General features: G+C 29.3%; 1 protein-coding gene across 2 annotated transcripts in view; it reads right to left on the bottom strand.

Moving 5' to 3' along the window:
* The window catches only part of LOC129914487 (uncharacterized), a 49834-nt gene extending 44967 nt beyond the window's left edge, over positions 1-4867 (bottom strand). For both annotated transcript variants that reach the window (XM_055993765.1, XM_055993766.1), the window contains exon 1: positions 4121-4867. In XM_055993765.1, the coding sequence (XP_055849740.1) occupies positions 4121-4838 (718 nt within the window). In that variant the 5' untranslated portion in view covers positions 4839-4867. The remainder of the gene's footprint in view (positions 1-4120) is intronic.
* Between the last annotated feature and the right edge of the window lie 8203 nt (positions 4868-13070).

The following is a 13070-nucleotide window of genomic DNA, read 5'->3' as shown; positions in this document are numbered from 1 at the left end:
ATACACGTTCTCTGCCCTAGGTATAGTAAGTCGATGTCTTCCTCAAAAATCTTTGAAACTCTATGGTACCTGCTTTAGATACTAATTCTGGCGCAACTGGAAGAAAGCATCCTTACGTTCGAGTTGAATCAGGGGTGGTTGTGGTTGCATGATAGTAGAAACTTAAAGTAGCTGCGCCTCGTGGTGATTTGATGAAAAGCCAAGGGATGTAATCATATAAATGAGAAGCTCAGGACCTTCCTATACATATACACTTATTCTTGTTTGAAGGGGGAAAGGAAGGATCGGGGACGAGCAGCAGCTTTAACAGCATGGGATAAGGCCAAACATTTCCTTTTCCATTTATCCAAAGGGCCACTCTTATTCTTCAGTATTACAGTTTCAAAAAATAGAGGATGGGTAAGGGTACTCATCTGTATTGTAAACTTTAGACCGAATGACTTCCAAAACTGTGCCTGCGGCTGCTTTGACTACTCTCAACCTTTTAACCTTCTCCATACTTCTTAGGCAAACAGGATTTGACTGTTTTATTATCCATTTTATAATCACCCGTATTGTGATTTACAACTGTCAATCGATTGTTGATAAATACTGTAATTTTGGGTTTTTAAACCAAAATTATAGGAAAACTGGTCAACTGGAATTTTGTAATTAGATTTCTTTATAACGACTAGGACCATTCTCTGCTTTCAAAACTTTTTTTAATTAAGTAATAAGATATTAAAATTAAATTTGTATCAACTTCCGATTGATAGTTGTATATTAGGGTGGTCCTTATTTTACTCTTTTTCGAAAATTGAGTGCGACGCCCCCTAGATTGGTTCCAAATCAGGAAAAAAAATACCCTATTTTTTTTTAAATTTTTATCTCTGACCCTTCCTGGCCCTATTTTGATAAGAAGTTACTATAGCAAGGGCGATATTCTGTGTCCAGTGTTGGGTAAATGGCGGATTTTTGATATAAACTTCTTAATTAAATATGGTCAGGAAGGGTTAGGAATACAAATTTGAAAAAAATAGGGCTTTTTTTTCCTGATTTGGAACCACTCTAGGGGACGTCCCCAATTTTTTGTTCCTAAGGACCACCCTGTTGTATATAGCAATAAAGCTGAACCTCCTTCAATCGTACTTGTCAACTCATCAACTCATATATGAAACTTCATAAAACTGAAAAAAATGCAGAATTGGTTTTTGGAGTATGGTTAAGGGGGCGGAGGGGGCGTGGCTATGAATTTTTTTTTCAATCTACCATTAGAACCTGATTAAATATAGAATAAGAACCACCCGACTTTTTGTGGGATTCAAATCCTTCATTTAATGGATAATTAAAAAATTTTCTAAAACTATCAAAAATACTTTTTTACTATTTTAGCCCTAACTCGGTTATTTGATTCACAAAATCAAAGTGGGTTACATTTTATTTTAGGTAATTAAATTGTCTATAAGATTGATTATGAAGACTTTTGCGTAAAAGTCAATTGTTAAAGAGTTATAGCACTGTTAAGTGACAAGAAACTGAAAATATTGCAAAATCCGAAATTTTACATGTTTTTGGAAGCTTCATAACTTCGTTGTTTTTGGATGTATAAAAATACTACCAAGGTCATTTTCATAGGAAATTATGTTTTCTACAAGTCTACCAACAACTTTTTTTCAGTAAAATGCACCAGAAGAAAGTTATGGGCATAAAAGTGAAAAAAGTGCCAGATTTCTATGGTTTTTCGGTGATGCTGAAGGGGGCGGAGGGGGCGTGGTTGTGGAAATTTGGTTTTTCTATCTACTAACCATACCTAACAACATATCAAAAATTTAGAACTACCGGACCTTTTGTAGGGTAACCCCCTTTTTTTTAGCTTCATTTATTGGACTATTTGTCGAACATCATCATACGAGTATGACACATGTTTGTAAGGTATTACATGATGCTGAATCTAATGACACTAAAATAAAGTCAGTACGATTGCTCTATGAAAAGTTATTGCCGATTAAAAAACAAGGGTGCTTGTTTTTTGTACTCAACAAGTAAAATATAACAGAAAGGTATCATAACAGCTGACTTAAAGTTTATTTATTTATAAAACAAATTTTGGTTGGTATAAGAATTCAGAATCTATAAAGTGTACAAGATTATCTTTAGTGTAAGGCCGATAAAATCAATGGTATAAAAGGTACCCTTACGAAATTAATTATATATTATGTTCTCTTTCCCATGGAAATCTATACATTTATTTTATGTGAAAGGGTGTTTTTTTAGGGTATATTTAAAAAAGTGTGTAATACTAGAGTAATATTAGTGGTACCCTATTGAAATTCAGTAATTATGATAATGATATGATAAGAAACAAGAATTTAAAGTGTCTATAAAAATATCATGGTTAAAAGGGTGTTTTTTTGAGTGGAAACAAAATTGATTGGTCACTCTAATGAAATTTGGTAAAAACATTGAATTTGGGATTAAAAGCAAGAATAAAGAATTTTCAAAAAATATAGTTGAAATGGTGTTTTTTTCAAAGAGACAGTAAAATCTGTAATTGTTCCCAGACACATTTTATGAGTGCAACAATTTTTTTTTATTTGTTGATTTTATGTACTATTTTACCTGTACGGATTCTTTTGATTTTTCAATCGTATTGCAAATGTAAGGTTTTTGTCAGGAATTATTTTTTTATATTGATTTTTTGTACCATTTAACCTGTGTTATACATATGTTCACACAGATGAAAAAAAAAATTCAGTAAACTGAAAGTTTGCACATTGCACCTGTTTTTTTTTGGTTCTTAGAGTGATTCGAGAAACAAGGCATTATTCCATTCAACCAAAAATACTCGAAGATTGAGTTCAAGAATGCAACCAATCATGACACATCTATGATGGAAGCTTCGTTAAATTGAAAATGTCAAACAAAATATTTCCACTGAAAAATGAAATGTCATTTTTCTCCCTTCAATCAATTGTGAATCGTCAACTCTATCAGTTACACAGCCACACAAAAAAAAAGTTCTGACCTGGGGTTGCGACTATGTTTTTCATATATAGTTTTTGAGTCGCTGAAGCCGAATCCGAGGTCTGTTTTGCTTCATCACGTCAGGTTTTCGAGATAACCTTAAAAAATTCACGAAAAAAAAAATTCTCACGGATCTGGATGTGCGAATATGTTAATCATATAGTTTTTGGGTCGCTGAATCCAGATTCCAAGTTAACTTTGCCCTATCTGAGATATCCTAAAAAAATGTCAAAACCAAAACAACAAAAGTTCTAATGTGAAGAATTTGGACACGAGCTAACCAGATGTTAAATACACCTTCTTACGTACAAAATATTTGGCGATTAATTTTTTGCCGACTCTGAAAATCGTGAGGGGGTGAGACTCCCTCTCCTTGAGTGAGACCAATCGAAAACGACATTAGAAAATCATGTATAAATAAAATTAATTTTCGAATTCATTGATTGATAAATAAGAAAAATTAAAGAAAAAAATAAAAAATAAAACTTTAATTTTGTCCATTAACAACGTTAAATGTAGTTCCCTCTCCAGAAACCTTTTATTAAATTCACTTTCATCAACAAAATATCCCTCTAAAGAATTTTCAATTGCTTTTTGTAAAAATAAGTTCTTTCGATATAGCTACTATCATTGAATTTCTATTTCATCGCATTTCAATTGAATTGAATTTCGAAAGTAACTTCCAAAAACAAAAACAAAAATTCACTCAACCAATTTCGAAGAAAAAATACAAAAATCATGTCACATATCAGAACCTTTCAACTACACTATATAAAATTTTGTTCGGTTGTGTGATATTCATTGGACATGATAACCTATTACCGGTTACACGAGAGTCTCGTTATCCATGCTGTCCACGTAATAAAATACACTCTTCTCCTTTCCTCTCACTCATCTCCCAGTTTCTTTTGATGGAATTTTTCTTTCTTTTTAGGTAGATTAAGCTACATCAGAAAGATATCCCCCCAAACCACTCAGAAAAAAACAAGAAAAAAATAATATTAAAGTGAAAGCATACAACCACTCTCCACCATCAGATCAAAAAGATGCAAAATAAGCAATAAAAATTCAATGAAACCCCATCATAAACGCGCTGCGCGATGTTAATATTACTCACCTGCTCTCGATTCATTTGGAATTTCATTCGTTTCATCCAAATGTTCATCATCACCATCACCATGCTGATGGTTACGTTGCTCACCATTATTCGCCTCAACTGTGTATTTCGTGTAATCCACCTTGTTTTTGAATAATTTCAAACGACCTGTCACATTAACGTCACTCGAATCAAGAGCGCCATCTAGGAAAGTGTAAACATTCTTTTGGAAGCACGAAATCATTGGACGATGATAACAATCCTGGATGATGCCATCCCATAATTCATTACCCGTTGACAATTTTGAATACCATCTACCGTTATTGCTATTCGCGCTTCGATTTTGACTTTCTTTAATAATGGCGGCGGGAATGACAGTAGAACTGACAACATCAGGTGTCATTGGCGTAGTTGGTACAACATAATTACTACTACTTGACGCACGCACATCTGTCACGGTAATTAAAAGTAAAACCGAGGCGAACACAATAAACATCGTCGCTACGGATCTTGATCCTATTGCTGCTTCACTGACCGCCATTATACTTCTTCTACAACAACTACTATTAGTCACTTTTAACGTCGTCGTCACTGTTGTTGTTATGTCGCTGTCATCGTCGACTACAGCGTTGTTCACTGACGATCTGGTGCACTTGGAATTCGAATTCGAACACATTGAACTTGAGTAGTTCCACTTTTTGCCGTCACCGCCGCCGCCGCTGTACTCCGGCATTTGCATTGTGACACACTTTTTTTTTTTTTTTTTAGTTTTACAAATCCTGACTTGGTTTTTTAATTTGAAAATTATGCTTTTATTTATCGATGACACAAATATTTTTCATTTTTTGTTTTTGGAACGATTGAAACGTTCGGGAGAAAAAAAAATATGGTGGAGCACTTCCGCTTGAAAATCAAATATTTATGAATCGTAACGCCCGTAACACCGTGTTGGTTGAAAAGACCGTCTTCGCGTGCTGATTGTTGGCTAGCAACTAAGTTTGGCCATGGTCAAGGCGGAAGATTTACCTGCAACCGATTTCTTGCGTGTCTTCAATGAATGGTCGAAGTGGAAAGTTAAAAAGTTGTTTTTTCTTTCGTTCTTTTTCGGTGCAGATACTTCGTTAAGTCTGCACAGCACGTTATCACCGTTGATTTCTGTATACAAGTTGATCTATCAGCTGTTACTGAAAAAGTCTCTGAAATGAAATAAAAAAAAAACATGGGAAATAGTTAGAAGGAAGCCCATCAATGGTCATAATAATAACGAATAATAAACAGGTGAAACGTGCGGTTAACCATGGTTAACAGTGAGATGCATCTCTTCTTCTAATATTACGTTCGTTCATCACCTTGCGAATAAATGAAGAAAGATTAAAAATAAGAAAAAAAGTAAACTGGTCAGTGGACCAATTTCTCTTTCTGTTTGCACAAATAGAAAATCTGATACCCGGCCTATAGCAAATATTTAGAAATCACATCCATCAGCATCAGCATAAAGAGAGCTAAAAAGGTACTTCTTCTTGTACGTTGTACGAAAAAGATCGATGAAGATGGGTGGTTTGGGAAAATTTTTTTGTGTGTGAATTTACAATTGACACATTGACAAGTAGTTAACAGGAAAAGTACTATGAAATGATACGATCAAGATGCGTGGTGTGTGCTTGATGCTCCGTGATGTAGAGTGGCGGGACATGAAAAATTATCGGTTGTAATTACTTAGACTTACTGTTTTTTTCAATGGAAACTTGTCTCGAAGAGTTAATTGTTTTGCCATTTCGATATTTTCTTGGAAAATGTTGTTATTGAAAACTTGCTAGACAATGCAAACAATTAATTTTTTTCTTTTTTTCTCTAAGATTCCTATTATTGATGTTCTGTTCATAGTCAAGGATATTGAGTTGTGGACATTTGTATTAGTGATGGGAACTATCGAATAAAAACTATCAAACTATCGATAGTTATAAAATATTCATTCATTCGATAGTTTTAAATCATTCATTCATTCATTTAGTTACTATTTTCATTCGAATAGTTTTTTTTTATACGATAGTTTTTTCACTCCAATAGTTTTTTTATACGATAGTTTTTTCATTCAAATAATTTTCTTAAACGACAGTTTTTTCATTTGAATAGTTTTCTTAAACGATAGTTTATTCATTTGAATAGTTTTTTAATACGATAGTTTTTTCTTTCAAATAGTTTTCTTAAACGATAATTTGTTTATTTGAATAGTTTTTTTATACGATAGTTTTTATTCGATAGTTTGTTCGATAGTTTTTATTTGATAGTTTTATTCGATAGTTTTTATTCGAATGAATAAATAACTATCGATAGTTCAAATCATTCGATAGTTCCCATCACTAATTTGTATAACAATAAACGACAGAGCTGTAAAGTAATTTTTTTTAATTTTTTTTAAAGAGTTTTAAAAACGTACCATGTTAGTATGCATTTTCAATACGTAAAAGAATAATGTTGAGTGTTCATATTCAATGAAAAAAAAATTTTAAAAAATTAAAACACAGATCAAAAAATACCATAGAAGTAAAACACAATTTAGGCTTTAGACCTATTTCTTGGATTTTTTGTTTAAATTTGCACTTTTTTTTATTTCTCACCTTTTTATTTTCATAAAAACATAGTTGGCAACAGTGTAACACCAATAAAATCAATTTTTTATGAAGATAAATAGAAAAGAAGTAAAAAAAGTGCAAATTTAAACACAAAAATTAATACTAACTTTTTCTACTTAATATTTAGCTCATAAAAGCTAAAGCTATTATATTAAAAAAATAAGGCGTTAAGGTGGTCAATTTTTTTTGTTTTCTAAAAATACAGTTTTTTAATTTTTTTTTCAAGTTTCAAGGTCAAATTGGAGGCAGAAGATATTAACTGATTTTGATTATTTTTTAAACCCTTCTTAATCATCACCATTCGCCACTTTTCTGCGCTATTAGCATTTGAAATTCGAAAAAGTGGATTTTTTACTCATCCTAATGTTGATGTAATTGTATTATTTATTTAAAAGAAATTAAATGAAACATTAAGAGTTTTTTTTTGAAATATTGAAAACACCTTTTAAATGATTTTAACCTCCAAAAGAAGAATGCCATTTTATTTATTGTGTAACGGAAAATTTTTAGTTGCGATATAGTTACTTTATATCAAGTTATGCATTTGTAAAAAAAGAAGTTGAGATAACATTTTTCCATGGCTCCCGGAAGTCCATCTGTCTGTCTGTCTGTAAACGAAGCTACAGCCTAAATGTGTAGACCGATTGATGTCAAACTTGGTATATTGCGGTATTTGGCGACATTTTTGGAATAAATTGTTTTGGACCAAAAATAACGGTTGGTAGGTACTTTTCATATAACGATTTTAGTAAAGTTCTCGAAAACGGCTTCAACGATTTTGTTTAAAAAATTTTAATGTACCTAAGTTTTAAGACAAGATCTATCTATCAATGAAAACATTTTTTTTTTTAAAGTCCTTTTAACGGTACCTGCCACAGACCCGTTTTTTTTTTAATCCGATTTTCTCCGAAACTACTAGTTCGATTAAGATAATTTTAATATAAAACAAAAATAATATTTTGAAAAAAATAATTTCTTTGAATTTTTAAAAACATTTTGAAAATTTTTTTGAAAACCGGACATTGAATCTTTTGAAATTTTGGTTTTAGATGTTGATTGGGGATTCATACAAAATGACATACCAATTTTATTTTAAAACTTTTTTTCCAAAAAATCATTTACTTATAAAAAATTAGTTTTTAAAAAAACGGCTCTAACGATTTTGACCCAGTCATCCATTTTAATTTTTTTTTCGTTTTAAGTTAAATTTTAGAGAAAATCGTTCATACCACCCAAATGATCAGAAACAGCTCCCTTAAAGGGCGGAAATCCTTCTGCACTACATCTTTTTCAATAATTTTATTTTGGAAAACTGAAAGCATTTGTTAAAATTTGGAAAAGTACATGATATTATTGATATTATAAAGCATTTATATAATTTTGTTTTAAGGGAAAAACAATAAAATGGCAGTTTTGCACCACTTCAAAATTTTCCTTTCGAGTTTGCGCCGTGTAAATCTGAGTTCCAAAGAAATTATTATTATAATCAATATAGAAATTTTTTTCCATCAAAATATGTTTTTACGCATTGCATAAAAAAACTTCTTAATAAAAAAATAAAAATAAGTGACCAAAAACACGAAAAAACACAATGGTCTTTTAATAAACAAGTTTTTAAAAACAATATTTACTGTAAAATTTATTAAACTTTTAGGTTCATGCAATGGCCAATGAGTTAACGAGTAATTTGCATTTAAAGGCAATAGCTTTAGTAGTTTTTTAGTTACGTTGCACGGTGCGGAAAAAAATGTGTTTGGAGAAAAATGCCTTCAAAGTTTTCGTTTTTGTACTGCGGTTGGTTTGGAGCGCATGGGTTTGGGGACTATCTAGAGACTTTTTAGGCTTCATAAAAGTCAAAGACCTAAGATTTTTATAGATAAATATACAAACATCCTAAATATATAAAGATTCAAGTCGCTCCAATCAGTAATCTTTTGTTTCAAACTGTCGAACAGAATTAAAGGCTCACAGTTTTTTTTATTAGGTTTTTTTTTAAACATTGTTTAAGTTACGTAAAAAGAATATCATAATCATAACCAAGAAAGTCGGAGATGAAAGAAGACATATCGTCGGCGTAAAGCAAAATTGTTCTAAATCCACTTTTTACCGAAAATGAGATAATAATGCAGTTTTACTAATTTGAGGGTGCTCTTTCCGAATTTGAAAACCGTTTTTGTCAAAAAAATTTCATTTCGCAAATAATATTTTGAGTTTTTAGTTTTACAAAATATTTAAAAATATTATGCACGTACTAATGAGGTAAACTTGTATATTTTATTCAAGAGAAAAGAACAAACTTTATAAAAAACATAACTTGAATGGCGAACGAGAAAAAATTTGAAACTTAAAAATCGTGCCCTGTAAAATTAGCTTTTTGTGACTTAGAACAATTTTGCTTTACGCCGACGATATGATGTATAGTGAAAAATTAGCTTTTTAAATTTTTAATATGTTTTGGATCTCTAAAGTGACTTTTCTGTGCCTTATTCTATTTGCTTCCCTTTGTTTGAATAGTTAAACCATTAGAAAAATTACATTTGCATAAATTTAAAAAAAAAGTTACACATACGTCACAGTGACCCCTTAAATCACCAATAGTTTAATCACTGACTTAGTAGGGAAAAAAATTGACTTTCAACGCCCAAGAACTGACTGTAAAAGTGACTGTGTTTTACGACCGACTTTTTACTGATTTCCTTTTATCGTGAGTGATTGTAAAATCAAGTTAAACTTTTTTAAGGAATACATTTATACAATCCATAGTTTCCATATCGCAGGTAAAATTTCATCAAAACGAACAGATGCAACATAAGCGCCCAGACTTTTAAAGCAAATACACAAAACGGTATATAACTTCTGAAGCTTTAACTTTTTCTTTGTATTTCAGTTGCATCATATAAGATTCTCTGATCAACAAACAATAAATAAATCATTTTAAACGATAAATATTATTAAGTAACATTTTTTGTTTTGTTTTTCTTACATAACAAGAACTTTTGTTTCTGTCAGGAAAAGTGGAAACGGTTTTTTTGATTTTGTTATTATTTTTCAATCTATAGAGGAAAAGAATGATATATAAATGTCGATAACAAAAAAATAGTTATTGATAAATTATAACACTTATCCATCATGGAGAAGCTTAAAGACTTCGTAATAACGTTAATAATATTTTAATTTCGAAACATTCTAAGTTGATCTCATTGCATAAATTTAACAAAGAATAAGAATGCGAATTACCATTTTATATTCGCAAAATCTAAATCTAATCCGTGTGCATTGATTTGCAAATTTTCCAAGTAAACTAATTCAATTACATCTTGGTGTTGGTGTGTATTGGCTGTGGATGAGATTGTGACCCAATATTAGAAAGCTATTTGAATGCAAATTGATTTTTTCACAATATCGAGTAGCTTATCATATAGAAGTGAAGGCACACGAGTGGCTGCATAATAGTATATGTTATGTAAATACCTATGCACGACTTTTGTATAAATAAAAAATTTTTTTTCTAAAAACGCTGTCCAAATATTTTAACACTGATAAATCTTAGTATGGACAAATTCGGAGTTTTGTACGTCTAAAACAGCAGATACGAAGTATAAGAAAAGATAATTTTTCAGTTTCAAAAAAAAAAAAAAAAAAATTAATGATTATTATAGTTACAATTTTGATTTTTAAGGTATTTTTCGAGTAAAAAATATGTATATTTTTTTATAATTACCAACGTTTTAAACTACAACAAAAAAAAAAAATAGATTTAAATAGATTTAATATATAAAAAATTATTAATTTTTGTATAAATTTAATATTAATAAAAAGAATTTTGAAAAATTTCAATCTATAAAAAAAAAGTTTTTAAAAAATATTTCAAATTTTTCTTCAAAAAACATACCAATTTTTTTTTTTTTGAAAAATTTATGAAAATTTTTATATACCTACAAAAATTTATTTTTTTAAAATGGCTTCAACAATATTTTCGAGAAACAAAATCCAAAAATTCTTTTTTATACAGGGTGTCCCACAGTCACCGCCCCAAATGAAAACCATGGATTCCTGAGGTAATTTTAAGTCAAAAAACTTAAGAGGTAATTTTCTCGTTTTCGTCCCGTTTTCGAGTTATGATGGTTTTTATGATTTTTGTTCTCTTTCACCTTAACTGGCCTTATCTTTACCAAACTACGTTTGATTCGAAAGATTATTTTTAAAATCAATCAAGAATTTGTTACAGTTTTAGTTTGTACAAAAACTTTTTCTTCTGTGGACAACCGTTTCTCCGCAATTTTGCATCAAACCCAATTTTCTTCGTTTTTTAAGTGTTTTTTCACTTTCATATCATTTTATTCAATAAAACACATATGAGTATTAATATTTTTTACTTATTATTTAGGCCCAGTTTATTTTCTTAAAAAAATAAGTTTTTTTTTCATAAAAAAGACTACCTACTGAAAGTAATCAAAAAAAAAAAAAATAAACAAACTGAGTGAATTAAAAAAAAATTAATTTTTTAATACAAAATTAATTTAAATGAATTAAAACTTTTTCTGAGCTTTATCTATTTGTTCATTTCTTAACCACAATATTTCAGAAAATATTTTTAATGCATTTGAATTAATATTGTATTTAAAAATTATTTTTTTTTTAAATTGTTTTTTTTGAACTAAGTTTGTTTATTTTTTTTTTTAAATTTTATCAGTAGTCTTTTGTATAAAAGAATAGTTATTTTTTTTTTTTAAGAAAATAAACTGGGCTTTAATAATAAGTGAACAAAATTAATACTCATTTAAGTGTTTTATTGAATAAAATGATATGAAAGTGAAAAAAACACTTAAAAACGAAGAAAATTGTGTTTGATGCAAAATAGCGGAGAAACGGTTGTCCAACGGTTGTTTTTGTACAAACTAAAACTGTAACAAATTCTTGATTGATTGTAAAAAAAATCTTTCGAATCAAACGTAGTTTTGTAAAGATAAGGCCAGTTAAGTTGAAAGAGAACAAAAATCATAAAAACCATCATAACTCGAAAACGGGACGAAAACAAGAAAATTACCTTTAAGTTTTTCGACTTAAAATGACCTCAGGAATCCATAGTTTTCGTTTGGGGCGGTGACTGTGGGACACCCTATATTGAGATAGCTATATTAAATCAAATGACACACTTCATTTGGAGATTAAAAAAATAATTTAAAAAGGTCTTTTCGTAATTTTAAAATCAACTTGTAATACTTTTTTTTATCCCGAAATTAGAAACAGATTTTATAGTTTTAATACAACGATTTTCATAACGCTTCTGTCAACAAATTTTCGTTGATATTTTCGTTCCATATTATACCTACACAAAAATTATAATAAAAATTGTTTTAACCGTAAAAAAAAAAAAAATAAGACTTATATTTTCGCTATACTGTCATAAGTAGGTCCTTAAAAATTTTTTTTTACAAAATCGTTGGAGCCATTTTCAAGAAAATTTAATTCTCCCAAAATTGATATAAGACGCTGTACATAGGTAATTTATATACTGTTATTTTATATCTTATAACTCGTAATGTAATGGTATTGTTACATTTTTGCAGAATTTTATCATGTTTTTATATTTCGTTTCCAAGCAAAAGTCGCAACATAGGTCGTGTATTAAATAACACACAATTATATAAGAAGTTAGAACCCCGAAATGTCATATCAAAGTGTTAGTTAGACATTCATTAAAAAAGTCAAAACTTGTTCCTATCATAATTATGATAAAGAACAAATCTACAGTCAGCGTTAGTAAAAAAAATACATTTAATATTTAATTCGATAATTTTATTTTTTTCTAAAATATTTTTTTATTCTCAGCATTTAATAATTTTCCAGGACCTTATATAAATAATGAATTGTTAACGATATTTTACAATTTTACTGCACTTTAAAATTTTTGTGAACTTTAAAATTGAACTACATATATGTAAATATTATTTAAAAAAAAAGAAATTTTTTTAATTTTTTTTGCTATTTTTTTAAAACTAATTTTTTTGAAAAACCATGGGTACCATTAAAAAAATATCATATGAAATAATTTACTGAACATTTTTAAATTAAAAAAAAAAATCATCAGTGTATGCTTTTAAATGTCGCTGACTTTAGTAAATATTTTAATAGGAATCAGTCTTTTACATTTTGAATGAATACCTGGTTAACATTTGACATGACATTGGAGGTTTTACTTTTCTATGAAATTATGTGTTATTTAATTCATGACCTAGGTATGTTCCAACTTTTGTGTTGTATGCAGTTAAAAGATAAAAAATTTACTTTAACTCTTACACGTTCGTTTTAATTAAAACAAGTTCCATTTTATTTTA

This window comes from Episyrphus balteatus, chromosome 3, assembly GCF_945859705.1.
Source record: "Episyrphus balteatus chromosome 3, idEpiBalt1.1, whole genome shotgun sequence".
NCBI lineage: Eukaryota > Metazoa > Arthropoda > Insecta > Diptera > Syrphidae > Episyrphus > Episyrphus balteatus.
This window is presented reverse-complemented; position numbering and strand designations above follow the sequence as displayed.